Source organism: Hyaloscypha bicolor (genome assembly GCF_002865645.1).
Source record: "Hyaloscypha bicolor E unplaced genomic scaffold K444scaffold_190, whole genome shotgun sequence".
Classification (NCBI taxonomy): Eukaryota; Fungi; Ascomycota; class Leotiomycetes; order Helotiales; family Hyaloscyphaceae; genus Hyaloscypha; species Hyaloscypha bicolor.
In genome coordinates this window covers 41,375-69,179 of record NW_020194692.1, presented here as the reverse complement: position 1 = coordinate 69,179, position 27,805 = coordinate 41,375, and the positions used below count along the sequence as shown (strand labels likewise).

Genomic DNA, 27,805 nt, shown 5'->3' with positions numbered 1-27,805 from the left:
AGATCTCACGTATAGATATAAGTCTGCTGCATTTCTACGCGCTTCAAACAGTGGATAGGATGAAACAAAGATTCTCTTCTCCTGTACAATGTGGATTACGAAATATCTCTCTCTATTCTTTACTTGTGTAGGAAATCTTACTTCGCAAGATGGGGGGTTATCAGAGCCGGGAGCGAGCCACACTCGTGGCAACTGAGCGTCGAAACTCGAAGACATCGTTCAGTTTCCCGAAGTCAGAGTCGTCTGGTAGTAGATCTGCTCGGACTTCTATTGGCTGACCGCCATGCTTCATGAAGAAGTTTCCTTGGCTGAGAGGAGCTTTGAAGCGAAGAGTGTGGTTCGGATACCATTGCGCCTGCAGGAAGAACTCAGCGACTTGATCATGGCTGAAGATCAGTCCTCTAGGGGGAAAGAATGCACGCTGTTGTATGCGAACCCCAGAGGGGCAGAGTGACTGACCTGATACCCAAGAGCCAACATGATTCTGTAATCTTCACTCTCATTCGGCATACCTGCATGCCACGTCCTCAAATCTCTCAACATGATGTCCCCCTTTTCGCAACTCGGCTGAATAGGAGGCCTGACCTGACGCCTGGCCTCGACCACATCGGGAAGAACATTGCAGATTGGTTCTCCTACCCGTAATTTCGCATTTGACAGCCTTGATTCTGGGGTCGCGATGACTTGCTGCTGTCCAGAGGTGGAAGCGTGGGAACCGAGCCAAAACTCGGTTGAGCCCGTACTTGGGTTGAAGGAACAAAGGGGAATGTTGGCAATCACGAAGAATGGGCACTGAAAGGTTTAAGAACAGTACTGAGAAGCCTGGAAGATGTGTGTACCTGGGGATGGAAGAAAGTGATGTCTTTGTGCACGGGCTGACGAAGCCCATTCGTTCGCGGCAAAGCATTATTTCCAGTGATGAAGTTGAATATAGGGTTCGCTCCGAGATATCTGGACGTAGGAAGAGATCAAACTCAAAATCGGGGAGACTTAAATCGACGGCAGACTCACGCATTCATGATCTGAATTACGAACGGGTTGAAGAAGACATCATTATAGAGGTACCCCGGATCTTTCAACGGAGGACCTTGGAGGATGTTTGCTGGGAATGATTCAGTGTTGTGTTAAAAGACTAATTATTGTACGTACAATCGACTCCTTGGTTGAAAGGCTTCGCGTTGTTCTTCACCAGGGCGTCTGCCTCTTTCGCCATGAACGAGTTAAGATGGTCAACATGAGCAATATCAACGACCTTTTTCAAGACCACAAATCCATCTTGGCTAAGGGCTTCAAGGACAGCCTCGATATTTAGAGTATCGTAGGAGAAGGCCTTGAGTTCCTCTAAAGTGGGGGTGATGGTTCGAGGTCCGTTGGATCCGCTGGAGACCTGGGTAGAAGCCATTTCGCAGAGAGGAGGAAACTAATGGCTGTGATGCTAATAGTGGAGAATGGGAGTTAACAAGTCCAGGGCTCTGGGTTATGCTCAACTCCGGGTCACTAAAAGATCTCAGTGTCAGCCTTGACATGATTCGGCAGAACTCTGGCCGACGCGGTGGGTCGCGACGGACCATCAGGAGGGAACCATGTTGGAAGGAATTGTCCCCATTGGGAAGCTGCGGGCATGGGTGATCTTCAAGCAGCAGCGGCCAACCCGAGGACTCTGGGGACGCAATCGTTTGCTATCTGCAGGTTTTCGAGTCGATATCTTAAGTGGAGTGACGAACTCTAAAAGAAGTCAAGCCCCGATTAGAGGGCGCGGTGACCCATGCCTTAAAAGCTAGCATTGTTCGGCACCTGAGAAAAGTCCTGTGTTGTTTCTCCCTCCAGGCGATCTTTCTTCTCTCTACGGTGATGACTGAGGTCAGATATCAGTCAAGCTTGTAACTTAGTCTTGGGAGATCCTCTTAGAACTACCCCGCAATCCACCTGCCAAGCTCAGCCACCATGGACGCCACAGGGTTCCGTGCAATGCTTGGCGCAAAAGCCACCACATTCAGGAACGCCTTCCGCAGTCGTGAAGGCTTCAAGTTCTTCATCGAAACCCACGACACCGCATTGGACAAGCATGGCCATCCAGGAACGAAACAGTCATGGAGCAACGAAGATTTGGATCCCACGCCGCCGGAGAAGAGGACGTGGTATGAATTCCATGCGCTCCAGACACACCTCGTTGACATTTTGACAGGAGATGGTGGAATTTCGTGACCTTTTATCTTGGGTTGTCCTTTGGAAATTGGACCTTGGGTAGTACCATGGTTGGAATCGGGCTCAATTGGTGGGAGAGTATACTTGTGATCTTTGCCAGTCAGCTCATATCCTCCGTCGCCATGTTCTTCAACTCGCGTTGCGCAAGCGTCTACCACATTGGATATCCCGTTGTCGCGCGAAGTGTCTTTGGCATGTGGGGAAGTTACTACTTCGTGGGAGCTCGAGCGGCATTAGCGATCATCTGGTACGGAGTACAGCGTAAGCTCGACCTTGGTACTAAGAGTGAAGCTTTGCAGCATACTTAACTGTAGTCAGTGTATTCGGGAGCCTCGTTCATGGCGAATATCCTTCGTTGCATATTTGGTCACAGCTATACCGATATTCCGAATCACATCCCGGACTCAGTGGGCATCACAACCCAGGGGATGTTGGCATTCTTCCTGTTCTGGCTGGTACATTTCCCATTCTGCGCTTTCCGACCATACCAATTGCGGGGTTTTTTCTGGTTCAAGTCCATCATTGTCCTTCCGGCCGTCTGGGGATTATTCATCTTCTGTATGGCCAACACCAAGGGGAACGTCGGATCCGTTTATGCTTCCAAGATTACTGGCAGCAAAGGATGGTTTATCATGTATGCAATCAACAGCGGGATGGGAAATACTGCAACACTGATCACCAATCAGCCAGACATTGCTCGATGGTCCAAGACAGAATCCGGAGCCCAATGGTCGCAACTGGTAACTCAACCCTTGTCTGTTACTCTTTCGGCATCACTGGGTATTCTCGCAACTGCCGCAATCAATAATACCTGGGGCTTGGATCTGTGGAATCCTTGGGACTTACTCGGTGCGATTCTCGATAGATATTGGTCCGCGAGCACCCGATTTGCGGTCTTCCTCTCAGCTTTCGTCTGGATGGTGTCTATTCTTGGAACAAATATCGCTGCAAACATGATTCCGTTCGGCTCGGACAGCAGCATGTTATTCCCTCGATACATTACTATCCCGCGTGGACAGTATATTGTCGAGTTTCTTGCGTTCGCCATCTGCCCATGGAAGATTCTGTCCTCCGCTTCTGTTTTCACGACTTTCCTGTCTGGATATGGTCTGTTTATGGCAAGCGTTGTTGCTATTATGATCTGCGATTGTAAGTTTACTTCTGTCGGAAAATCTATATCGTGGTATACAATCCTAACTTGAGCCGTACAGATTATCTCCTTACCAGAGGTAACGTTTTTATTGGATACCTCTATGATGGAACCAGGTCAAACAAACATTACTATTATCATCGCGGATGGAACATTCAAGGTGTCATTGCCTACCTCTGTGGCATTGCCCTGCCATTTCCAGGCTTTGTCGGTACACTAGGAGCGACGGTTTCAACAGGTGCGACCGATCTTGGCAGGCTCGGATGGCTGTTGTCCTTCGCTGTCAGCTTCGTGGCTTATTATGCTCTTTGCAAGGTTTGGCCGACTAAGAATCAGAAGTTAATTAAAGAGATGGGATTGAGATGGGAAGAGCAGAAAGGTGATACTGTCGTGGCTGCTGATGGGACCCGGATTGTTGAGGAAGGAAAGATTATACGTGTACTGGGAGAAACCTCAGATGGTACCGAAATGGGTCAAGAGGCTTATGTGGTGGATAAGAAGTATTGAAGAACGGGGTACATGTCAGAGAGGGATTCAGGTGTGAGGGTACTTGTTCCGCCACTCGATCTGGGTGAGTGGGACGAGAGTTCTCTGTTGCATCCATTCTTACGGAGAAACTCTCGAAGTACGGCAAATGCAAAACAAAAGCTTGATCTCAAGTATCTCTATTCTATCTTGCGCGATCTCCTGAGATTGCTCTTGACCGACGCGCAGGTGAGAACTTGTTACGCCAAATGCTGTGACGGCTCAGCGATCAATGTCACGTCATGTGATTAGTACTTATTTTGAGGTTGTTTATAATTAAATAAGGCGTTTGTGTTTCAACTCACTGGCTTCGTGGCTGAACGGCACTTTCCCAAGTACGTTAACGACTGTCCGGTGAGTTAGAGCGCTTAAGAGAAGCTCGTTAACATCATCTCTACCTAGAAATCTAGGGCAGACGTAAGCACACTTAACATAAGACCTTTAGAAGAAGGCGGTGTGCCGAACTGTTTTGCCACTCCGAATGATTTTTCTAAGTTCCTATGTAGACATTTTTTGAAGCTTTTGATAAAGTTGTTAAGCGACATGGGCTGGCTGAGAATAAATGGGGCCCTGACCAATTAGACATTGCTGTCAAGCGAAGGAATCGGATGTGCCAAAACCATGACAAGAAAACCACCTGCCTGCACTACCAATTGGTGATCAATTCATTAGATACCGTTTTTAATTAATAGCGGTGATTGGGCGATCAAATTAAGCTACATAACTCTTATGATAATTGTGTGGTTGATTTAGAAAATCTTTATTCGTACCTCCCAAACCTATAGCCTCCTCCTGCACTGTAATTTTAGCGTCAACGGAGCGATTGAATGGGGCTGGGACAATAGTTGATCCGGCCGAGGACCCTTGCCAAGATTTGTAGGTGACTTCATGACATTTTGCTACGCTCGTAGGGGAGAGAGCATTCATTCTTTTTCACTCAACTTCAATCGGTGTATTGATAATATAATGGCTTCAAAGACCTGCGCATCCTGTCTACGGACGTTACACAGACAGTCACAATCAATTCCTCAGGTATTTCTAATGTCCTTACAGGAATATCATTCTAACCTCCTGCCCAGAGAGCTTCCAGCCTTAATGCATCCCGAGCATTCACGGCCACTCCTCGCCGCCATTTGGATCTCAATCCAGGCCCAAATGCGACTCCACGCACATCTATACCTCCAGTCGATCCTGTACGAGCAGAAGGGGAGCCCAAAATTGGCACGCCAATGCCTGCGAGCATAAGAGCTGCAGCCGGCTTGAAGAAGGTTGCGAGTAAAGCAACGGAGACCTACACCGCGTATGGATCTACGGAGGTCTTGTACAAGGAATGCGCGCTGCAGGCAGATTACTCTATACCCCAGGCGGGCAAAGACGATGAGGAAATGCCCAAGACTGAATCTGGGGAAGACTTGGGGGTCGGAGAGGGCTGGTGGCTCAAAGGCAAGTCTGCAGGGGCAACCAAATTCACTTAATGGCCAAAGCTTATGCTGCAACAGAACTGGGGCTCCAGCCAACTTTCAGTACCTGGTCACAAGTGACAATGCTCCACATGTACCTGATCGCCGCCCGCTTCCGATGTTTGCCTCACGGCTCACAAACATGGCAACAGCATCTCCTCGATCACTTCTTCTACGACGCTGAGAACCGGATGATGGTAAATCATAACATGCACGCCCGAGGCACGCGGAACAAATACCTGAAGGATCTCTTTATTCAATGGAGGGGCTTGCTTGCGGCGTATGACGAGGGTCTGGTTAAGGGTGATGCTGTTTTAGCAGCTGCTATTTGGCGGAATGTTTTCAAGGCTAAGGAGGATGTTGATATTAAGGGCTTGGCGCAGATCGTAAGCTATATGAGGAGGGCGCTGAAGGGGCTTGATTCGTTACCTGATGAAAGGCTCATGTCTGCGGAGCTGCAGTTTGGATCACCGAAGGACGAGGCTAGTATCGTTGCATTGAAAAGCAAGATGATGGATCTGCCATTTGAGAAGGCGCCTGGGAAGCCTTTGCCTGCTGAGAAAGCATGATACGGCCCTTGGGAAATGTTTGCTGTATTATACGGGGAATGTTTGATTATATCTGTATTATGACGGATGTACGAATCTTTGCCATTTGGTAGACTTGGGAAGGCAACCAGCAAACATCTCAACTCGAAATGCGATTCTGTAGTTATTTAGACGAAGCCGGCCATTTTTTTGGTCCGTCTGCTCCCCAGGTCCTCTACCGGTATACTGTTTGATACATAGATAATCATGAATCTTTCAATCCAAGCCTCAAGGCAGGCCTCGTTTTTCTTCTTAATCGCCGAGGTCAGAAATAAAATCTTCGGACCTTTTAATCTCCCAATACCATCTATCTGCTTAATCACTCATAAAGTCCTTGGAAATGATCAAGGGATTGTGGCCGTTGGCACTGGATTGTTCAAAAGAAGACATCGAGTGGTGAATAGGTCAAATTTGGCACAGAAATTTAAAGTTTTTTTTTGGGAAATTTCTTGGACCGTTTAAGGAGGCCCTCTTGCCTTCCAGTTTTCCTCAAGACATCGACACCAAAAAACTCAACGTCTTCAGTCCCTGGCCGAACTTGATACCTGCCTCTTTCCCACATTTCCCTCATCACAAAAAGTAAGTACTGCCAGACTATGTTCTAGATCGTTTGCGTTCCAATACCTGTCTCTCCTGCTCGTGGCCCTCATGGCCTTCGCGTTGTTGTCAAGAGTCATGCTGCTGTCAAAATCATCAGAAACTCGCTGATTTGTTTTGACTGAAGCACAAGACAAAAACAATTCCAACCCGCCCCACAATTACTAGATTTAAGATGTCGAACTCGTGAGTTGACCTGCATGTCAGCTAGCGTTGGTCAAATTGCTAATTGTACAGTTCTAATCTCGCATTCTTTACGTCCAACTTTGCGGACTTGAGGCTTGGCAATTACTCGGTGTCTGATTCAGAGTTTACTGTCATTAGCAAGCCAAACCAATCCGAAGCAGATACCAGTTCCGCTGTTGAGGTTGCCTCTGCCAGCGATGGAAGCCAATTCGAGCTCATCTCAACCGTCGATGCCTCCGAGACGGACGAAAACCATCTCGATGCTCCATCCAAAGTGGGTAGCCTATCCGTTCGTGCTTCTAGCCCTGGCTTGGACACTGAGGCTGCGAGTCCAACTCGCCCGTTGACCCTCCAAAACCTCACATGGAAGGCCGTAGAGGATGTTGCAAGAGGAAGCGTCCAGACATATGCCAACATGATGATTGCCGACATAAAGGCTGGAGGTGTCAATTTTCGCCCTGGCGATGGTGTTCCTGCTAAGGGCGAACTTATTGGTGATCAACTTCCTGGCTATGCGGACATGAATTTGGGCGCACAGATTTGGTCATGGTTGACTCGCAAGCAGCGTGCAGTGATTGATGGTCAGATTCTCAAGGAAATCAAGCACCATGACAAGGATCAGGAATGAAAGGATCAGAAGAACTTTGCCGAGAATCTAAACAAAACTTAATCTGTAAGACCGAGTAAGTTGGAATCTCCCATGCTCGCTCAATGGTTGGCTAATTACTCGTTTGACCCAGACCAGAGCTGACCAGCGGGATAGATTAGGATCTAGGCGAGATAAATTGGGAATGGGTCAGATTGTTTCTTTTGGGGGTAGCAGGCTTGGGTTAAGGGTTTCTCCTTTATTTGGGACGGGAGTCCTATCTTTGCATATTGTATGTGTAGTCTGGAAATTAGCCTAGGCACTTTCACAAATGCAAGCGGCGTCATAACATACTCAGAGGCATGAGTCTTGAATCATATGACATGATGAGACCCATTTTGACAGGTCGTGGATACCCGATCCAGATCTTCTTTAGGTGGTAGCTATGGGAGGGCAAGCATCACGCAAACCAAGCCAAACTGCGATTATGCAGCTATATAAAGAAGCTCTCGGACAGGATTGGTAGCTCTGGTGTCAAACCTTCCGGAGCGACGCCAGCCTAGCCTATTCTGATTTATACATAGAGAGTAATAAATTCCTCGGTCGAAATCTCCAGGCCTACCTTTTTTAGTGAGAGAGAATGCTTCGAGATCTTAAACTTCTCTATGCTGGTTGTGTACCACATGTCCCGATTAGCAGGCGTGAGAAATCTGCTTGGAAATCTGCCAATGAGGTGGCAGTGAATTCTAAGATCTCCTTGCTGGAAGTGAGTGGAGCGGAATTTATGAATTTGGTACGGAAACTGGGGGTTCGAAAAATTTCGAGATATATTTAAGGAGCTCTTGCCTCCCTTCCAATTATCACACCAAACATTCAACCAAAATTGATGGCGTCTTTAGTCCTTTACACAAACGAAGCAATAATCTGCCCCCACAGTAAGTTACCAACAATTACATTTCCCTGCTCCTCATTGGGTTTGAAGCCATTTGCCCTCCTGTCAGGGATGTTCTTGTTGTCAAGCTTTCCTTTTCGCCCTTTACTCGAGAGCACAAACCTGACGCCTCATGCCAAGCTAATAGTTCCTCTATAGACACAAGAACTTAATATTTATCCAATTACCAAAGTCAGGATGTCGACCAGGTAGGCTGCTACTCGTCCCAACAGCCTTTCTTAATCAGCTAATCCAGGCTCCAGTACCCACAATTCAGCTGAGACCAACTTCGGGGACATCGGCCTGGAGGCCTTGTCATTGACAGGTAGCGAATTCACGATCATTCAGCCTATGCCTAGTACTTCCGGTACCTCTGAATACGAGATCGTATGGAATCCAGATTCCTCGCCTGAGCGCCCACAAGCCCGCCCAAAGACCCCCGTTGAAGAGAATTCTTCTACCATTCGCCCAAGCACTCCAAGCACCATCGTTGGCAAAGGTCCCTCGCATGCATTGACCCTTGAAAACCTCAGCCTCAAGGAAATCGATGAGGTAGCAGGCGGATCTATCCAGAGGTATCAACAGTTGCTCATTGCAGATCTGAAGCGCAAGAAGGGATTGGCCTTCACGGCTACGTCTGCTATCCCACCCCCGGGCGAACTTATTGGCGATAAGTAGCCTGGCAATGCTACCATGTCGCTAGGAGCCAAGTTCTGGTCCTGGTGGACCAAGAAGGAACTTCATATCTTTGAGGCTCAGGTCATCGGGGAGATCATGGAGGAGCTTGGTGAGCAAAAGGCCAATGCTCAGCCAGCTGGAGTGGTTGGCAAGACTTCGCCCAAGAAGTAAAGCCGAGAACAGAGGGTAAAGAGAGACGCGATAAATAACAGTGAGTATAAGCATCCTACCTCTGGAAGCCAAGAGCTAATGAAATCTTAAGCTACTGAGAAATACGACGAGAGGCGACTAGAGACAATGGCTGGATTCTTTGGATGGATGTTTGGTTGGGGAAATGCATAGTAGTCATGGGAGCATATTAGGATGCGAACAGGAAATTTTCTTTCGGTACGAGAGCCGTCTTTCTTGTATGTTCCACGTGCGTAGCTTGGTTTTACCAAGTAGCTTTCGCAAATACAGTAGGTGTCTTATGAATTGATTCTTTGTGACTTGGATCAAGTGACGATTGAGAAAGTGCCATGAAGGTTTGTGATATTTCCATAAATGGACGAACAATCGGCACTTACAAACACACTAATTTGGTGCCTCATCGTGTCTTTCAAAGTGACAAGGAAAGAGAATGTGCAAGTAAAGCAGTCACGGAAGTAGAGGAAATGTCTAGAGCTATAAAAACAAGACAACATGAATAGGAAAAATTCGGCATAAAAACCCACGTTTGCGGAAAGTACTTGAAGCCCGCCGTTTGCCTTCGAGTTCATCTCCCTACAAACACAAAACAGCTCTTAACATCCGGTGAAGATCTACATCGCCGTGCCAACACCCACCCACAAGGCAGGTTTGATTGCCCGTTGTCATCTCCGTCCGCTTTTCGTTCCTTGCTTGGAGACAACACCCTCAGCTCCTGCAAGCAGGATGCTGCAATACTGTTTTCCGTGTAGCAACAAACGACACTCGATCTGTCGACCCCACCAACCCGAGATGTTGCTGATCAAGTTGCTCTAATAGAGTCTAAACGGCAAACCCATGTCAGCGAACGGAGCCGAATACCTTCGAGATGGATAACTGGTAAACACCTCACTAATTCCGGTACAATTTGATCCGCTGCTGATCCGTCCTTAGGTCAGATGTTTAGTCTGCCGTCTCCGACATCAAGTCCACTGCTGTTGCCTGCGACTCCAACTCCGAATCGGAAAGTCTGACCCCAAAAAATCTCTTTCTGACACTGATTTCATGGACGATCTTGCGACACCCTCTGAACTTGGCAGCCTCGATCCTCTGCTGATACCTAGCAACTCTGATGGCTGTCTAGATAACAACAGTACTTCTAACGGTCTTCTAGAAGACTCTGCCTCGTTTATTCTTCTACCTCCGGTTCCCGACAACCAGTTAACGAATGAAAATGCAAAGATCAATGAAAAGGCTGGCGGCAGCATGAGCGGTACCATGAGATGGCTACACAGAAGATGTATAACGGCCGAAGCGGTATGATCTTTCCTCCCGACACCGCAATCCCAGACGAGGGCGAGTCTGTTGGAGACAAGAAGCCGGGCTATGCAGCCATGACGTTGACCGAGAAGTTTGCTGCTTGGTGGACCAAGAAGCAGTGGAAGATCTGGAATGACCAGGTCCTTAAAGAGGTAAGTTACTACCGAGAAATAAACACGGTATACTTGCTGACAGAGTTCAATATTAGATTCATGAGGCTCGTTAGAGATCGGCTGAGACTGATGCTACTGTACCTGCCGAGGAGACTACCAGCGATGTGTGAGACTCCCAAGGTCACTTGGCCAGGTCTCCTGGAGAGAAGCCGTTGGATGGAGGGTCTCTCTCCCATTTTGGATACTTCGTCATCTCATCCTTAAAACTTTCGAGTATTTGCCATGAATCGAATCAGACAAGGCCCAAACTTCTCATTCTGAGGAATAGAAACCAAAAACTGTGATTGACCAAATGGGGTGAGAACGTTAAGGAATCGCTTCCTTGAAATGCGTATATAGCGGCTGCAAGACATAAGTCCAGCAGTCAGAATGTATGAAAGTTTCGGGATTGAGATATCGACTTCGATCCCTGGTGTTTCTTCGTCGATGCAGGCAGAGGTACTGCCTCAAAGGGAAGGTTTTCAAGAATAAGCATCCAAAATAGAATTCCAAAGTTGGGACACTATTGGGATGTGGCATCATGAATCGGTCTTCTCCCACATCTCAAAAACATATCTTGTCCCGTTCTCTTCCTGTACTCCTTCCGGAACTTGCTCTCCCGTCCATCTATCAAGCTCCTCCTTACTCTTCCTCTCCCACCCCCCAGTCTTCCCAGTCTCATCCAGTTGTACCGGGAAGAACGTATCGCACTCGAAGTCGCTCAGAACCCTCGTAAGAAGTATCCTCTTTGCTTCTTTCCTCTCCAGTGCAGCCTTGTAAATCTGCGCTCCGCCAATGATGAACGCCCTTTGTGCCTCTGCCTTTGCAACTGCTTCTACCGCTCCTTCCACAGACCCAACTAAAGACCCGCCCTCAGCATTCAATCCAGTGGACCGTGTAATGACGACGTTCATTCGGTCCCTCAATGGCCGGAACTTTGGAGGTATGCTCTCCCATGTTTTGCGACCCATAATCACTGCATTCCTACTCTACAAAGCTGTCAGAATTGACAATCCGACTTTGAAAGAAGGACATACTCCAGGACTTGCGCGTTTGGTAACCCGGGCGAAATATGCCATTTCTTTCTTCAGTCCCGTCCAGGGCAATGTACCGCCTCGTCCAATCCCCATTTTGCTCGTTGCTGCGACGATTAAGGTTAGTTCTCTGGGAGTCATGGTAGAATCGCTTTCAAGGGGTGAGGATTCGACGGGCTTGGACATTATGTCAAGAATGAAGAGTAATTACGTCGTGGTTGAGGAGCAATTGAGATGAGATGTCGAGTTTGGAAAGATCATGGCGGGGCAGACGCGTGAAGATTGAAGATCGACGCGACTCTTCCGAGAGAGGCTTAGCGCTTTCTTCCCCCTTTACCAAAGCATTTTACGCAGCGGCAGCTCTCCACACTTCTCTCTTTTCTGATTCGTGGGCTCACAACGACTTCCGAAACATTTCAAACACCCACCACTACTCTACAGTACTTCCTCAGCTAGCTTCTAACAACAAGCTTCGAGTTGAAGATCTAATGGCCGAACTTGACCTTTCTATTTAAAAATCAGGGCTTTCGCGGAGACTTCACGAAGTGTTTCAAGGACCAAATAGCGCCATGCATGGTAAGCGGAGGCTCGTTCAATTGCAGCCATTGGAGCCAGCAGAATTTATCGCAGGTTCAGCGATCTGCAAATCCATGCTGACAGCCTGACACTTGACAAGTTGACATGCGACGAGGCACCCAATAGGCCTGGCGATCCCGACGAGTAGAAGCGGCACAGCCTTCGAAGGCGGGAATGAGTCCCATGGATCCCACTCCTCCGCATCCGTGCTTGTAATTCCAGTCTCAGCCTCCCTGACCCGTTGTTAATAAGTCCCGACATGGCCAACATTTGATTTTAAATTGCCCTGGTCCCTCTCACCGCAGAGAGGCGATTCAAGTCAACTAACATTGCACCTCCACCTCAGATGCAAATCGTTGCAACAAGGTGGAGCTTCTCGCCTTCTTCTCTAATACCATATCGTCACGTTAAGCCAAAAACATGGACCTGCACTCTCCCACCAGCCCCATAATGTCAGAATCCCAAGACTCCACGGAGCTCCAGCCGTCCAAGACGGTTGTCTTCGATGAAGAAGATTTCTCTGAACAACCCACCTCAGAGCCCGATCCCAAAAGTCGCCCGTGGGTCCGCAGAGGGACAACCCTCCACACAGTAGAATCCAGGGTCTTTCATCGTGCCTATATCATCAGACGACCTCGCACTCTTCAGTTCTACCACCCTGAAATCAGCGGATCAACGACACCGCTTGAGAAACAGCTCAGCAGAGAGCCAACCAGTATGAACAGGGAACCTAGCAACATTAGTAATGAAAGCAGCACGGATAGCCAAAAGGAAGAGCGATCCACGGGCGATCCAATCAAGCAGTATGAGCGAGTAGATTTGTTTATCGATCTGATTTGGGTGGGCATTATTGCAAACCTTTCAGCGTCCTTTGGCGAGCAGGCTTTTGGCGAAAACACTGGTCTGACCATTGGAGAGGCCACTGGAGAATTTGTCCTGCTCTTTATTCCTATCTGGCGAATGTGGGACTATCTCCGCGAGTACATTGGCAATTTCTACAAGGACGACTTGACAGACCGAAACTTCATCGTCTGGATTCTTATTCTCTCCGTCCTCTACGGCGTCAATGCACCCTTCGCTTTCAGCCCGGTAGATGAAGGGAATTCTCTCAAGCTACTTATTGCCATCTATCTTGTCGCAAGAGCATCATTCCTCGGAGCTCAACTGATACAGGCTATGTTCATACCCTTTCTACGAAGACAGTTTTTGTTTCAACTCGTCTCAACCGTGGTCACAGGCGGCTTATGGATTGCCGCCATCTACATTCAATACCCCAGCAAATTTGCACTTCTCATCCTAGCCAATGCACTGGAACAGCCACTTGCAATGCTCCATGCCAGTCCAGTTGGTGATAAGTTACTCTCGGGGGGCTGGAAAAGGACTGTCAACGTGGATCGATATGTTGAACGACACGAAGGGTTTTTCATCATCATTCTCGGCGAAGGCGTCTTTCGCCTGATTGAAGGTAGTCCTTCGGGGATGGGGATAAATTCGCACACCGGAACGGTATTGACAGCTCTTCTGCTTTACTATATCCTCCACTGGATTTATTTCAACGGTGACCAGTCGAAATCATTCGTCCATGCAGTGCGTCGGACTTGGTGGAAGCCTTTTCTATGGAAATTGTAAGCTGCCGCTTGCCCAGAGCCATTCGTCCCGAATTAATCAAGCTTAGTCTGCATATAATCATGTTCGGAGCGCTTCTCATCCTCGCAGCATCCGTTTTGTTCATTGTAAAAAGCAACAAGATATCAACTGCCATCGGTGAGGACGGCACTGACCCCGAGGTTGCTATTGAGAGGTCGACTCACTATGCCGTGTGGTCGGCCTCGGCAACCCTCGCACTTACAGTATTCTGCATGACCTGCGTTGCACTCCTCAACCGGGCTCTCGATAAGCCACATACCCTTGTCGTTAGTTCGAGGTGGATACGACTTGCGCCGAGAGTGCCTGCCATCGTTTTGATCATGTGCTTGCCGTTGATGCATCTCACTGGGTCGGCGTGGTGTGGATTGGCGACTATCATAGTCTATGTTGTGTTTTTGTGGGAGTCGTTTGCGGGGTTGGAGAAGGATTGGAGATGGTTCGAGCCCAAAGATGAGGAGGAATAGGTGGGGTCTGAAGTGCATTTGAACCAGAAATCGGAGGATGAGAGGAGAAATTTAGGTTTCAGATCAATGCATTACAGATATCTCAAACATTACTTCCAGTATCATCCACTCCCGCAGTAAAACTACTTTTCCAGTGCCAGGCGTAGAATAATCAATAGATTTCTTCTCATTCAATTCAACTTCAGATTTTTCTCCATCCCATCATCACCAACGGTCAAATCTGAAGCTGTTCTGTTAATACAACCCCTTTAGGACTTGGGCTTTCTGCTCCCTTACCTAAGGTTCCATTTGGATATACACCACGTGACTACCCCCTTTTCCTTCCAATCTCAGCCGAGCCTCGGCTCAAGCTGGACCGGGTTCTTCCGAGTTTCGGCGACAACCCTGCCTGTGTCTTCCCCGCGAAATCACAAGCTGGACGGCGCCGCTGGTGCTGCTGCAAGGCTGCAGCTGCCACCGCACCAAGCTCGGCAGACAAAAAACGTCATGCAGGACCCGGCAAAAATGAGAGAGGGAAAACGAATGAAGGCGTGCTGCAATAGTTTGCAGCAGTGAAGCTTCACTCTCCCTGGTCAAAGTTGAGATCTCCTGGCCTCCATCCGCCCAGCCGCCCAGCTGCATCTTTCAAGGAAGTTGAACATCCAAGCATCCGAAGCGTCATCCGATGTTTGAATGGCGTCCCGCCATACCTCACTTTCGAGACCCCTCCGCTGCGCCGAGCTAAAGGATCTTTGCGGCCACGCGCTGAAGCTCCCGGCTCCACACAAGGCCATCGCCTTCCTAGCTTCCATGTCTGCATCAGGGCAAGTCCCAGACCGACCGTTTCTGGAACCGCGGATCAACTGCTGATCTGGAGCACTCATAAGCTCACCCTGCTCCACTAATTCTTGTTTCCTCTCATCCCGTTTTCTCTCTCACAGTCCTACCTTCTTGCTTTTGGTTCCTAGGTTCCGCTGAATATATGGAAGTGTTTATTACATTTCACTTGTGCTAGAGAGTGTGCGATCGAGGAATTGAGAGTGAGACAGTGGATAGGTCCGTTGACCCGAATCAGCGGCATCACAGGAGCAAACACGCAAACACCACAACCCCCAACACAAGCATTCAGGATGTCTGCGAAGAATGTTGGAGGTTCAAATGGCAAGAAGCCAGCTTCGGCTGCCACGAATTTGATCGGTATGCCCATTTTGCTAACCTTTTCTCTATTTCTGACTCAGGAGCACATGCTAACAAAGCATCACAGCTGGAGGAGCAGCAGGTATGATGGAAGCACTTGCATGCCACCCACTTGGTACCTGAACTCCCTCCAGAATGTATTCCCGAACTTAGTTCTAACAATGGTACCAAGATACCATCAAAGTACGAATGCAGCTCTCCCGGCGAGCACGAGCACCAGGAGCAAAGAAGCGAGGCTTCATCAAAACCGGAGCGGAAATCGTCAAGAAAGAAACACCCCTGGCTTTGTACAAGGGATTGGGTGCTGTGGTTACGGGGATTGTTCCTAAGATGGCAATTCGGTTTACGAGTTTTGAGGCCTACAAGAAGATGCTTGCGAATAAGGAGACTGGAGAGGTGAGTGGGCAGGCCACATTTTTGGGTAAGTAGCGGAATTGGAAACATGAGAAACACTCACTGACAGACGCATCAGCTGGTCTAGGAGCAGGCGTCACCGAAGCCGTCGCCGTCGTAACTCCCATGGAAGTCATCAAAATTCGCCTACAAGCCCAACACCACAGCATGGCCGACCCGCTCGACATCCCAAAATACCGAAACGCTGCCCACGCCCTCTACACCGTATTAAAAGAAGAAGGGCCCGGGGCTCTGTATCGAGGAGTTTCTTTGACTGCGTTACGGCAGGGTTCTAACCAGGCAGTAAACTTCACCGCATATACCGAATTCAAAGAGCTGCTCCAGAAATGGCAACCTCAATACGCCGACTCCCCAATCCCCTCTTATCAAACAACGCTCATCGGTCTCGTATCCGGAGCCATGGGCCCACTCTCCAATGCGCCAATCGATACGATCAAGACGAGGTTACAGAAACAGCCTGCGCAGTATGGTGAGACGGCGTTGAGTAGAATAACGGCCATTGCGCGAGATATGTTCAGGTATGTGAAAGAGGTTCTGGATGCGTTCATTGAGAGTAATTGGCTGATGTGAGAACAGACAAGAAGGATTTCACGCGTTTTATAAGGGTATCACGCCCCGTATTATGCGTGTTGCTCCCGGTCAAGCGGTCACGTTCACAGTGTATGAATTTTTGAAAGAGAAGTTGGAGAATAGTACGATGCCGATTGTGGGTGGGAAGTATGAGGAATGAGCGGATGAATATACCGAAGATATGTGGATTGGAACAATAAAAAAATACGAGGCATATTTCGCTTAGATAGGTAGAATTTGGGCGGTCCAAGTCAGCTATTGAGGAGACAGCAGGCGTTGCATTACTGGATTGGATCATCGAGGTTTGATTTTTTGTTCTCTAGGGGCGAGTTCTGCATAGCGTCCAAATCAAACTCTTTTTACCGCCAAGCCCACCATTTTTCTTTTCCAAATCATGTTTTGTCATTTCATGATAAGTTCAGTCCAAGTCTACTTTCTGCCAGGTCTCTTGGGCCTCTCAAAGGCCTTCTTTACTTCGACCTTGGGATGTAAATCACCACCAATACTCTCTTCGCTGATCTCATCCGGCGAGCTGGCTTCAATCTTCTTCTCAACTTTTAATCCAGCTTCCGCTTCAGCTACCTGGATAGCAGACCGCGACGATGCTGCGTAAAGCATCCGCTCCTTGATCTTGGAGCCAGAGGGACATGTATAGATGAACAGTATTGGGGAGGACGATGTCCCATTATAGGTATGTGTGTAGCGGTAAAACGAATACCGTGGTTCGGTGGATGAAATAGTGGAAGAGAGCGATGAAATAGGTGTGGATGTGCTTGAGGCCAACTCCATCGTCTCTGTCGCTATATTGATTTTCTGCAGAGATTAGCATAACTTATACATCAAAGAAATTAAAAGGAAACCTACCAGTTGGACCAAATCGCTTCCCCCTTCACCAGCGAGGCTTTTCAACGCTTGTAGTGCCTCGTCAGTAATTGGCATGCTCACCCCAGAACTGACATGACCCCTCCTCTCATTCATCCCCCTACCCTCCTCAGCCTCCTTCCTCTTGACATCCCCTAGAGTCTGCTCCTCCTCCGTTAACGGCGCCTCTAACGTAACATGCTTATCATGCTTCTCGAAACCCTGCGGGGTCAGCTCCTCCTTGGTCGTTGCGAATATCGTCTCACGAAACCTCTCGATCCCTAGCTCGCGGACGAGAGTGAGTCGCGTGGATGCGAAAAGCATCTTTTGGCGGACGGGAGCGGAGTCAGGGACATAGGTCACGGCGACGAAAGGGGCTGATTCGGAGCTAGGGTATCGTCGAAGGATGATGTAGAGGGCTACATTTGGTTGCAGGTGGGGAGCCAGGAGCGAGAGATCGTCAGAGAATGAGGATGTGGCCGGGCTGAGGATTGTAAGGGGAGTGAGCGATTCTTTTGTTATAGTGCAAAGGAGGCCTCGCTGGTTCTCGGAGGACACGAGGGTGTTGAACGCGGTGTGCAGTTCTTGCGAGGCTTGGAAGCTGGTTAGAACCGAAGAGCTTCAACAGGAGGCCGAGGAACAAATTATACCTGATATTCCGGACTGCATATTGAGGATTGCCTGTATTCGGAGTGCTTTCTTCTTCTTCTCGTCCTGGATGGGATACTAGAAAGTTGGTACTGCAGTTGAGTTAGAGTTCGGTGGCGGGGTTGCATTCAAGTCCGTGCAGCGGGGCACGAATTCAGCATCTTCACTTGACATTTTTCGTCCTCACCTTCTTATATTCACTGTACGGATTTTTCATTTTTAACCTAGCAATATGGAAGGCGGGCAGCGCACTACGGGCGCTCTTATAGGTAGGCACATTCGCTTTCCGTGACAATATCATCCGCCGCTCTGGGGAGGGAAGAGGAAAGCACCCACGCAAGACTCCTCATCGAGAATCTACAATCACAATGGCTGCGCAATCAAACCCCCTTTCAGATTGGGCTAAGGCCCCTTCCAAAGAAAAGAGCTCCATCAGTTACTTCGAAGAGCCCAAAGCTGAGACTATCAAAGACCGTCAACAGCGCGGCGTAGCTGCCCTCCTGACCCGATTTAAGTACCTTGTCGACCTAGCTGCGACGCCTGCAGAGGATGGAGCCACGAAGGAAGTAGCTGCCGCAAATGCCTTCCGTATGGAAGTTGAGAGCTCTGCTTTGGTACGTCCTGCTGAGTCTTACCCAAGGGTAAATGCTGATTCTCGGCCAGGTTCGCGCCGCCGAGGATCTCCTTCAGTTGACTCGTGAGCTCAAGGAGATGTGGCTTTTTGGTCCACTGAGAGGCATTGGAGAAGGAGAGGGTGAAGGAAAGATGGATGAGGACTCCAAGAAAGTTGGGGAAATGGTCGAGGCGCTTTTAAAGAGAAACTCGGGGGTGTCGCGGCCATGACTGGGAATCTGGTTAAGGCGTTTGGATGCGAATTAGACTATGGATGTGAGGAAAGCATTTCTGGCGTATGGGTGTTTCGGAGGATGCTATGCTTGCGAGTTGCATATGGATATCAACGTTAATCGGTCTTTCAATTCCCCGAGCTCTCATACCAGTGTAGGGTACTTCGAGGGCTTTATTTGACTTGACAAGCGTTACCTTATTCTCGACTTTCATGCAAGTATTCTCCTTTTCTTCTAGAATAAGGCGCCATGCTTCTCATTGACGTACGGCCATGCCATTGCTTCTTTTATTTTCTTATGAAACCCAGCAGGCTCGTCTAAGATACTTCTGTTAAAGGTACCCAGAAAATTGGTTATTTCTGGCCCTAGGCCTATCTACTGTGCCCCTGATATGGATGAACAGGGCGCTACTATGCCAAGAGTATTCTCTAAGGACTAGTCCGTACACCTCTCAGTAGGTTCTCTCCATTCGAGCCCCAATCCGCCGAATACTCTCTTTTCCTTCACCAATAGATCACCATCTCCTTCCTCCAAATCCACCCATTCCCCATCCCCCTGCCTCCTGACACCACTACTGTCGAATTTCAAACCCAGTTTCTCCTTGCAATATCTTCGAAGGTCCCGCTCGAACATCGTCCCGCCTGACCAACCAACGACGGCGCATCCTGCAGTTTTCCAAGGACTAATGATAATGTCTACACGACGGTGAACATTCGGGTTCTTTGCGTCCGGATCGCACGTCAAGTCTTCGGCTTTTGAGGGCCAATTGGGGTCCTGCCAAACTAAGAACGCGTGGTCAAGAGTATCGAAGCCTCCCTTCCCGCGAGGCATACTACCTTTCCAGTTCAGAGTATTTTGGCCCCTATCACTGTTCTTCATCGAAACGTTGAGCTTGTGAGTTATGTATTCATCGTTCTCCAAACTCTCCAAAAGATCCACAAGGAATCTGTGGGTAGCATTCTCATTTGGGTGACTCAAAACGACGTCCACGTCTCCAGAATCGGGTTTTCCTCTTCGGTAACCTCCACATACCACCATCTGGAAGCCGTCTCTGATCTGGTTGGCACGATCCAAAACCACATTACCAATGCTCTCTACCTCTTCTCGCGGGATTCGTTGGAGGAACTCATCGTAATATTTAACGCCAATCTGCTGATCTCTCGAAATGTTATCCCAACCGTGTTCAACAATGTCATCGAGACGTCTCCAACCGTTGTTGAAGAATTCCCGGGCACTAACTTCGCCGACACCATGTATGTTCCAAAATAGGTTCAGCACTTGCATATCAGGATCTGATCGAATCTCATCAGCCTCTTTGACATGGCCAAAGTCTTTCCAATCCTGCCAATGCTTTGCCATCTTATCACCGCATCCGGGAAGTCTATTTATCTCGTATGCCGAGGTCAGAGAATAGGGGTACGATGCTACTGCAGCAACTGCCGCTGAGTATGCACGAATTCCTATTTGATCCCCTTTCAGAGTCCGCGCCTGCTTGATGACGCGGAGTTCAGAAAGAAATCCTTCGTTAGGGCAATGCAATGGAGTTGGGCGCTGACAAGAATACTGAGTGTGCAGATATTCAGGAACTGGTGGGAGCTTAGAATGAGCTTCATCTTCGGATGTGGTTTCATGTATGAGCTTAGCAGGTTGACTGCTGCTGTGACCGGATTGTTGTCCAAATTTCCTAGAGCCATGCCTGGAGTGGCGCTGAGTTGGGGAAGGAATTTTGACTTGGCGACGAGGCTCGACTTTTGCTGACAAGACAGTCGGGTTCGACCTCGTCGGAAGACTTTTCGACTTGACCCTACCCTCGTAGACCAAGTAGTCATCGATGGGGAGTAACTTGCCGGCGTTGATAGAATCGGTATACCAAGCAAGAGATAGCACCTTGATGGTCTCGCCACTAGGTTGAATTGTGGACCCAGGAGATGATACCGGTCTTTTCTCAAGAGGACTACTCTTTGCAGGGGAACTGCCTCGAGCAGCGCTCCTCTTCCTCTGGAAACTGTCTTCGTTGCTAGTATCGGGTTCTAACGCTGTCTCCGAATCCAGGGTGATGACCTCCTTCCCATCAACAGTAATGCCGTCTATCTTGCGGCGCTTATTCGAGTGTGGATTTCGGGCTTTTGCTTGTCCTCCCCCTGCTCCGTGTTTCTGCACCTTCACCACCTCTTCGGTGTCTAGACCGAGTTTTCGAAGCTCGAGAGTCGCTCTACTCTTCGATTTCACTATCCCGAGAACCAATTTTGCCTCCCTGATATCCCACACCACATGGATAGCTTCCTCGAGCCGGTGAAGCTCCTTTGGATCGCGCTCAAGATGAAATTTAAGAAGATAGATGGGTGGAAATGTGAGAGCCATGGCAGCTATTGTGGGTTAGAAAAGATGATCATGGCGGGGTTGCTGATTTCCAGTGATGGCGGGGCAAATCTGGCGAGATAAAGGACGCCTCACGGGAAGAGCGCATATACGTCATGCAACTCGAACGCGAAAATCCGGTGGTTTCCGGAAGATAACTTACTTTGAGGAGTATTCTGAATGAGAAAAGAAAGTTGACGTCGGGCATACTCCAGAATCGCGTCTGCCAAGCAAAGCGCTGACTTCGTCGCACCCATTCAATCATGCATTCATTGAAGTCACAGTTTGCAGTAAATGAGGGTACTTCAAGGCCTTATTTTACAGTCTTGTTGTATTCGCCACCGATGGCAGCCTTTCTATATTTCTCTAGAGCCAAAGGTCTGCAAAACGCTAGAGGTAAAACCGCAACGCCGTGATAGGCACACATCCCAGTGTAACGCCACATAAAAAGGTTTGCTAGAGACTTGCGACGGAGTGGGAGTTTCGGGTTTTAAACATCCTCAAACTCCATATCTTCCTCGCTTTCGTCTTCTTCTTTCGGCGTTGGCTCTTCGATTCGGACTTTCTTCGTTGGCCGGCCGTCTTCATTTGGTGTGCCAGGTCCTGTTACCGGACTTGTTGCGCCTGTGCTGGTCCCACTCCCAGACACACTGCCACTCTTCTTCAACACTCCAGATAAGCCGGATGGAGCCGAGGTGGGTTTGACATCCCCAGCTGAGCTTGCTGGTGTGGCTGCACCTGATCCTGTCCCGGTCGGAACGACGTCCTCAAAACCAAGGTCATCCTCATCCTCGTCATCAGTCTCGTACTCCTCGTCTTGCTCACGTTCTGCCTCCTTTGCCTGTTCAGCCTTTAGACGGGCAAAATAGTCATCGATTTCAGCACCGTCGCCATTGACAGAAGGAGTGTCGAGATCGAGGTTTTTCTTGTCAGCCTCGAGAGACTGGGAAGATTGGAAGTTCGGTTGTGCACTAAATTTGACCTGTTCACCACTGATTGTGCTGTGTGTGAAATGCACTGGCATGGCATTTTGTGCAGCAATCTTTTCCTTTCTCGCGTGCTCTGCGGCAATGTCGGCTTCTGTAGGACCTTCGGAGGTTGTGAGAGTAACGGAGATAGACGTTGGACCAACGTTTGTCATTCCTCGGACTGCAGTCGGCTTTGCAGCCGAGTTATCTACAGGGGCAGTCTCGTTGGCTGGATTAGTCTCATCTCGAACAACCTTCCGTGCCGAAGCAAGCGCCCTCTCGAAAGTGTTCTCGGGGATCACAATCTCATCGATTTTTGGCAACAGATCCGTGATAAATCTGAACTGAGCATGATATCTTGTAGATTGTTCGTGTCCTCCACGATTGTTGTCTGGGTCGTGTTCGAGAATGAAGTCACATTTGTGACAAAGGAATCCCTCGGGTCCTTGCTTGTCTAGCACCTCTAATACCGTCCACTCGGATTTGCATCTCTTACAGAAATACTCCTTTCTTTCGCTCTCGGGGATGGTATTTCCTTGGACCTTCTTATTCATTTGATACACGCGCCACTTGATCGCATCGATAGACGCCCGGTAGTCGATGTAGTAGTAGGTGCGATTCATTGGGCGCTGCTGCCCTTCCTTTGTTTCGGGGCGGGTATGGCTGCAAACCTGCTGTCAAAAATATAGAACAAAATAGCTTAGGTAAGACCTTACACTGCGAGAAAGCGATCTTCCCTCAGCCGCCCACAAAGCTTGTGGAGCTCCTTCGTGTTCATGCCCATGAGATAGGCCATGTCATCATCTCGTAGACTGGCTCTCTGTCAATATTTTTTTTCAGAGTAGCCCTAATAATACATCAGGAGACATACGCTGAATGAATAATCAGGGCATCAACCACCAGGATATGCTTCGTGTCATAGAACGAGCGTACGCAAGAGCGTACGAGACTCTGTGCGAGCTCCATGTCTGTAAGGTTCAAATCCAAAGCCCGATGACTGCTCAAGGATCTGCCAAAGACTTGGCTGTGAGACCAAACGTGAAGTCGAGCTTCGATTTGGATCAGAGGTTGCGTTGGGTAGGCGACAGGCTGGAGAAAGAATCGAGGGTTTGACAAGGGACAAGGAAAGAGCGTTACCGAGCGTTAAAGGCGCCCATTATTCACGCCAGACGTCAGACAGCAGCCGCGTCGGAGGGTGAGTAAGGGTTGTACAGAATGTTAATGGTAAAAGAGCGAGGAACAATGCTTCGGAAGGAGGATGGCTTTTGATATTGTCGGCGAACTTCATAGCTTAGTGACGAGGCTGCGCTAATTTTGGCGCTAGTGCGCACGGTCTCGCGAATAAGCTCGTTGAAAATATGTTTGGAGTCGAGGCTGACAGAATATCAACATCAACTGCCGATTGAGGGCTATGAAAATCCTCCTCCGGCTCCAAACATGGCAGACAACCCTCCTTCAGCATCCACTTCCAATCAGGACAGTGCTGTTTCGGCGACTGGCGACAATTCCAGGAGCCAAAGGGGAGACCGGGATCAAGGCGGTCGAGGCAGAGGCAGAGGCAGAGGAGGCAGGCAGGATAGGGGTAGAGGAAAGGGCTTCGGCTCTAAGGACTCAGGGGAACGTCACAAGAAGCGCGATATGGGCCGAGGCGAGTATTTGTACGTAATCTGGAAGCCATTTCTCTTGCGTAACTAACTAAACAAAGTCGAAACAATCCAGATCGACGCGCTCGAAACGACGAGCAGCATGCTGCAAAGCGGCGGAAGACCGAAGAGGGTGGCCAAATTGCTACATATTCTACAACGTTTACCAAGGAAGAGATCGAGGCCGAGACTCGTAGACCGAAGCGCAAAGTTGCCGTGATGATAGGTTATGCAGGTTCCGGCTACAAGGGTATGCAAATAAATGCTCAAGAAAAGACCATCGAAGGAGATCTTTTCAAAGCGTTTGTGGCTGCAGGTGCTATATCGAAGAACAACAGCGATGACCCGAAAAAGACAAGTCTGGTTCGTTGCGCTAGGACTGACAAAGGTGTGCACGCAGCCGGGAATGTTATATCCTTGAAGCTTATTGTGGAGGAGTCCGATATTGTAGAGACCATCAACAAGCATCTGCCTCCTCAGATTCGGGTGTGGGGGATCGAGCGAACAAATGGTTCTTTCAGTTGCTATCAGACTTGCGATTCCAGATGGTACGAATACCTAATTCCGACTTATTCCTTTCTTCCGCCACACCCACAAAGCTTCCTTGGCAAGAAGTTAGTCGAGTCCGCGGAGCAAGAAGGCGTTTTTGAGACTTATCAATCTCTGCAGGAGGATGCGGCTTCATTTTGGAAGGACGCGGAGGATACTTATGTTAAACCGGTACTCGACAAGCTCGATCCGTCCATGAGAGAAGCCGTGATTGCAACAATCCATAGCTCTGAGGAAGAAGAAGGAGAAGACGGAGGACCCAAGAAACCAACGAAAAAAAAAGTGAAGGAGGACAATAAATCGAGGCTTAAGGAAACCGATAGCATCGAACCTAGCGTTGAAGCCATGAGAGGAGAAGAACCGGCAGTGAAGGAGGAAGAGCCAGCACCCGAGACTGTATCGGTTCTCACGCCACTTGAAATGGCTGCCAAAGAGGTCAAGGCTGCTTACATCACTGCTAAGAAAGCCTACCGCATCTCAGCGTCTCGCCGACAACGAGTCCAAGAAGCTCTCGATTGCTATATCGGAACTCGAAACTTTCACAACTACACGATTCAAAAGCCATTCTCAGACCCCTCCGCCAAGAGAGTCATCCGCTCGTTCAAGGTTGGAGCTGGTCCAATAATCATCAATGACACTGAATGGTTGTCCTTGAAAGTACACGGTCAGTCGTTTATGATGCACCAGATCCGAAAAATGGTAGCAATGGCAGCGCTTGTTGTCAGGTGTGGCACCTCAAAAGACATAATCCGAGAGAGCTATGGTCCAGCCAACATCAGCATTCCGAAAGCCCCCGGTCTAGGGCTGTTGCTTGAAAGACCTGTATTTGACAGTTATAATGAACGAGCGGTCCGAGAGTACAGCAGGGAAAAACTCGACTTTGACAAATATCAAAAGGAAATGGATGAATTCAAGAAAAGGGAGATTTATGACAGGATCTTCAGAGAGGAGGGAAAGGATCACCAGTAAGTTCACGCCTGCCTGATAAATCCTTCAGGGGTTATGGCTAATCTACCAAGATTCCATGCCTTCTTCCACCACATCGATCATTATCGAACAGACTATTTTCTTTGGGTTACTGCAAAGGGAATCTCTGCTGCAGCTCAGAGTAAGAAACCGGCTAGGACAGATGATCCGAGCGATGATGAGGTTGATATCAATGGTGAGGAGGGTTAAAAGACCAAGGCTCATGGTCACTGGAGGTGTATGTGCCCTCACGCGGGAAATACAATCGAGATGGCACATGTTCGCTGTTTAGATTCCCATTAAATGCGACAAGTCAATAGGTTCTATACCAAACCACAACCTCTATACGCCTCCCTAGGACGAGTACTTACTTACACACCAAGAAATTTGTTGCATGGGCTATACTCACAAGAAATCTCTCTGTACCCCAATCCTTGTGGACTGAATTGGTCATAATGAACGAGGCGAAGACTTTCTCGTTCCGTGAGAAGCAAGTTGCTTGGCAGGTGAGAAATCAACTAAAAAGTATTGGGTTATAGTGTAGATTTCAGTTCGAAGTTCCCAATTGAGGGGGGTCACTAATCAGCACCGTGGCCCTCGATTGCGTGCTCTGGAGATCCTGGTTTCAATGCAGGGCCATGCCGAATTTGAGTAAGCATGGGATGTTCCGTGCTGCAGGCCAATGAAATATAAATGGCATGGCTGCCACGGATGTGCAAGAAGCTCTGGTTGCATTCAGACACTGTATGTCGATATCGATGTCGATGCCTCGATGCTGTTGGCGCAATGGCCCGCCTTTCTTCAAGTAAGCAAGGTTGCAAGGAACATGGTGGCGCTGGTTGCGACGTCAATCTTCAGATTCCCAACAGCAAACATCATCATATCCTGCCGACTTCATTCGAACATGCGTCCCGGCTTCGAGTCAGACATTGTCCCGATTACCTTGAGACCTGGAAGTTTCCGTCGCACAACAGGCAGTCGGCAATTAGGTGGCCATGTACACGTGTGGTTGGCGCCGGAGACATTAATTCGGCCTCGGGACATCTTCGTTCCTTCCGTCTCTGCCTTCGAAGCCGTTTCAGAAGCTTCTTTTCAAGCTTTGAGGCCACCCCTCCCTCTTTTCCCAATCTCCATCTCTCAACTTCAACTCTCTCTCCCCCAATTCCTCAGCAAATTAACCAAATCCAAACATCTTCAGCAGAATGGCGACCGTAACCCTTGATCCCGCCTATGGGTAGGCGCTCCGCTTCATTGGTGGCTCGTCGCTAATGAATTTGCAGATGGGTGCTTCTCGCGGCGACCTCTACATTCTTCCTCAATTCATACCACAGTATCAACACTGGCAATTACCGCAAAAAGGCGAAATGCCCATATCCGGCTGCGTACGCACCAGCTGATAGGACTGACGAGGACGCCCACCGTTTCAACTGCGCCCAGAGAGCTCATGCCAACTACATCGAAAATCAGCCATCAGCTGTGGCAGCTTTGTTGCTCGCCGGCCTCCGCTTTCCCATTACTTCCGCGTTGATGGGTGCAGGCTGGACTGTATCGAGATATATGTATATGGTCGGCTATTCACAGGGAGGCGAAGGCGGCAAGGGGTAAGTTCCAATCCCTCGGAGCATGAACTTAGGGCAATTCTGATCGATTCAGACGTTACAAGGGGATTTATTTTTGGTTTTTCCAAGCTGGGCTTGCCGCCTTAGCAAGTTACAATGGTGTGGCTTTGCTAATGGGATGGTAGAGTGAGGGCTGATCCGATTGGGATTATGGATGTGGAATCAATTTGCAATTGTGAATTGCGCATAGTGATCCCTGGAACGGTTGGCGATCGAGGGTTTTGCGCTGGGGATCAATCAACAAATCGAAATCAAAACGCCTGGAAAGTATTGACAACGAAGTATCTTTCTATGTCTTTTCCGAAGCCTGCACCTTAAGCGCCATACGAAATTTGAAAGCGCATTCTTGGGGAAACTTTGTAGTGGCATATTTTAGCAGAATATTGGCCCTTTGACTTCTGGATTTCGTTTCCTTCAACTATGCAGTCAAGCTTTGGTTTTTTTAATGCGTACCTCTCTGGGATTTTCAAGTGGACTCCTAAGGATTTCTGGCTGGTGATAGAAGCACTTGCGATTTGAAGTCGCACATTTTTGCATGTGATAGGAGTTTCGAGACAGATCAGAATTTTTTGGCCTCACTCAAAAGAAGCTTGGAGGAAGGTCCAGGCACTTCATCCATCAATTGAGCACTATTTTGTTACGGTCCTCCACCGCCTATAATCTTTTGATTCCAGCCCCCTATCTATGACGGTCCCGTTCATCAACCAGCCTTCCTCTCTCTTGCCTTAATAATCACAGGTTTGGCCCTTGTTACCATCTGTGCAGCAGAGATCGTATGGATTTACGCAGGTTCCGGGGCTGTAAACGGTCTTCTAGTCATCGTCCGGATCGATAGAGCTAATGTTACAGCAAAGCAGATCACAAGGTCAGTCCTTTTCCGTGTCAGCAAAGGCAACAGCAGGAATTGGTGGTCAATATTACCAGG

General features: G+C 48.8%; 12 protein-coding genes across 12 annotated transcripts; 7 read left to right on the top strand and 5 right to left on the bottom strand.

The window, feature by feature from the left end:
• Positions 1-6: 6 nt before the first annotated feature.
• Positions 7-1,672, bottom strand: K444DRAFT_622604 (phytanoyl-dioxygenase family protein). The gene is made up of 6 exons (XM_024882135.1): positions 1,569-1,672; positions 1,150-1,497; positions 1,012-1,102; positions 840-951; positions 460-792; positions 7-355 (listed from the first exon to the last, which is right to left on the bottom strand). Exons 2-6 carry the CDS (start codon positions 1,400-1,402, stop codon positions 161-163), a joined length of 984 nt encoding a protein of 327 aa, XP_024726432.1. The 5' UTR covers positions 1,403-1,497; positions 1,569-1,672; the 3' UTR covers positions 7-160.
• Positions 1,673-1,728: 56 nt separating this feature from the next.
• On the top strand, positions 1,729-3,916 carry K444DRAFT_622603 (uracil permease-like protein). Its single transcript, XM_024882134.1, has 4 exons — positions 1,729-2,138; positions 2,186-2,466; positions 2,524-3,354; positions 3,417-3,916. Exons 1-4 carry the CDS (start codon positions 1,945-1,947, stop codon positions 3,860-3,862), a joined length of 1,752 nt encoding a protein of 583 aa, XP_024726431.1. The 5' UTR covers positions 1,729-1,944; the 3' UTR covers positions 3,863-3,916.
• An 880-nt stretch (positions 3,917-4,796) lies between these two features.
• On the top strand, positions 4,797-6,109 carry K444DRAFT_622601 (uncharacterized protein). The gene is made up of 3 exons (XM_024882133.1): positions 4,797-4,912; positions 4,960-5,323; positions 5,380-6,109. Exons 1-3 carry the CDS (start codon positions 4,847-4,849, stop codon positions 5,907-5,909), a joined length of 960 nt encoding a protein of 319 aa, XP_024726430.1. The 5' UTR covers positions 4,797-4,846; the 3' UTR covers positions 5,910-6,109.
• A 4,972-nt stretch (positions 6,110-11,081) lies between these two features.
• K444DRAFT_549009 (uncharacterized protein) lies at positions 11,082-11,717 on the bottom strand (the record flags this gene model as incomplete). The annotated part of the gene is made up of 2 exons (XM_024876416.1): positions 11,082-11,531; positions 11,580-11,717. The coding sequence occupies 2 exons, from the start codon at positions 11,715-11,717 to the stop codon at positions 11,082-11,084; spliced, it is 588 nt and encodes a 195-aa protein (XP_024726429.1).
• Positions 11,718-12,382: 665 nt separating this feature from the next.
• K444DRAFT_289804 (uncharacterized protein) lies at positions 12,383-14,487 on the top strand. Its single transcript, XM_024871641.1, has 2 exons — positions 12,383-13,777; positions 13,828-14,487. The coding sequence occupies exons 1-2, from the start codon at positions 12,573-12,575 to the stop codon at positions 14,261-14,263; spliced, it is 1,641 nt and encodes a 546-aa protein (XP_024726428.1). The 5' UTR covers positions 12,383-12,572; the 3' UTR covers positions 14,264-14,487.
• Positions 14,488-15,372: 885 nt separating this feature from the next.
• Positions 15,373-16,583, top strand: K444DRAFT_549030 (mitochondrial carrier; the record flags this gene model as incomplete). The annotated part of the gene is made up of 5 exons (XM_024876420.1): positions 15,373-15,439; positions 15,507-15,554; positions 15,612-15,860; positions 15,912-16,371; positions 16,430-16,583. The coding sequence occupies 5 exons, from the start codon at positions 15,373-15,375 to the stop codon at positions 16,581-16,583; spliced, it is 978 nt and encodes a 325-aa protein (XP_024726427.1).
• Positions 16,584-16,852: 269 nt separating this feature from the next.
• On the bottom strand, positions 16,853-17,953 carry K444DRAFT_648812 (actin depolymerizing protein; the record flags this gene model as incomplete). Its single annotated transcript, XM_024885510.1, has 3 exons — positions 16,853-17,236; positions 17,288-17,877; positions 17,935-17,953. 3 exons carry the CDS (start codon positions 17,951-17,953, stop codon positions 16,853-16,855), a joined length of 993 nt encoding a protein of 330 aa, XP_024726426.1.
• Positions 17,954-18,106: 153 nt separating this feature from the next.
• Positions 18,107-19,048, top strand: K444DRAFT_622593 (uncharacterized protein). The gene is made up of 3 exons (XM_024882132.1): positions 18,107-18,201; positions 18,404-18,546; positions 18,596-19,048. The coding sequence occupies exons 1-3, from the start codon at positions 18,165-18,167 to the stop codon at positions 18,773-18,775; spliced, it is 360 nt and encodes a 119-aa protein (XP_024726425.1). The 5' UTR covers positions 18,107-18,164; the 3' UTR covers positions 18,776-19,048.
• Positions 19,049-19,212: 164 nt separating this feature from the next.
• K444DRAFT_670757 (Nucleotidyltransferase) lies at positions 19,213-21,138 on the bottom strand (the record flags this gene model as incomplete). The annotated part of the gene is made up of 1 exon (XM_024887666.1): positions 19,213-21,138. The coding sequence occupies one exon, from the start codon at positions 21,136-21,138 to the stop codon at positions 19,213-19,215; it is 1,926 nt and encodes a 641-aa protein (XP_024726424.1).
• A 487-nt stretch (positions 21,139-21,625) lies between these two features.
• On the bottom strand, positions 21,626-22,899 carry K444DRAFT_638558 (uncharacterized protein; the record flags this gene model as incomplete). The annotated part of the gene is made up of 2 exons (XM_024884278.1): positions 21,626-22,766; positions 22,820-22,899. 2 exons carry the CDS (start codon positions 22,897-22,899, stop codon positions 21,626-21,628), a joined length of 1,221 nt encoding a protein of 406 aa, XP_024726423.1.
• A 641-nt stretch (positions 22,900-23,540) lies between these two features.
• Positions 23,541-25,471, top strand: K444DRAFT_548931 (pseudouridine synthase; the record flags this gene model as incomplete). The annotated part of the gene is made up of 3 exons (XM_024876406.1): positions 23,541-23,761; positions 23,809-25,260; positions 25,315-25,471. The coding sequence occupies 3 exons, from the start codon at positions 23,541-23,543 to the stop codon at positions 25,469-25,471; spliced, it is 1,830 nt and encodes a 609-aa protein (XP_024726422.1).
• An 887-nt stretch (positions 25,472-26,358) lies between these two features.
• On the top strand, positions 26,359-27,476 carry K444DRAFT_622587 (membrane-associated proteins in eicosanoid and glutathione metabolism). The gene is made up of 3 exons (XM_024882131.1): positions 26,359-26,495; positions 26,542-26,862; positions 26,915-27,476. The coding sequence occupies exons 1-3, from the start codon at positions 26,464-26,466 to the stop codon at positions 27,003-27,005; spliced, it is 444 nt and encodes a 147-aa protein (XP_024726421.1). The 5' UTR covers positions 26,359-26,463; the 3' UTR covers positions 27,006-27,476.
• Positions 27,477-27,805: the final 329 nt, after the last annotated feature.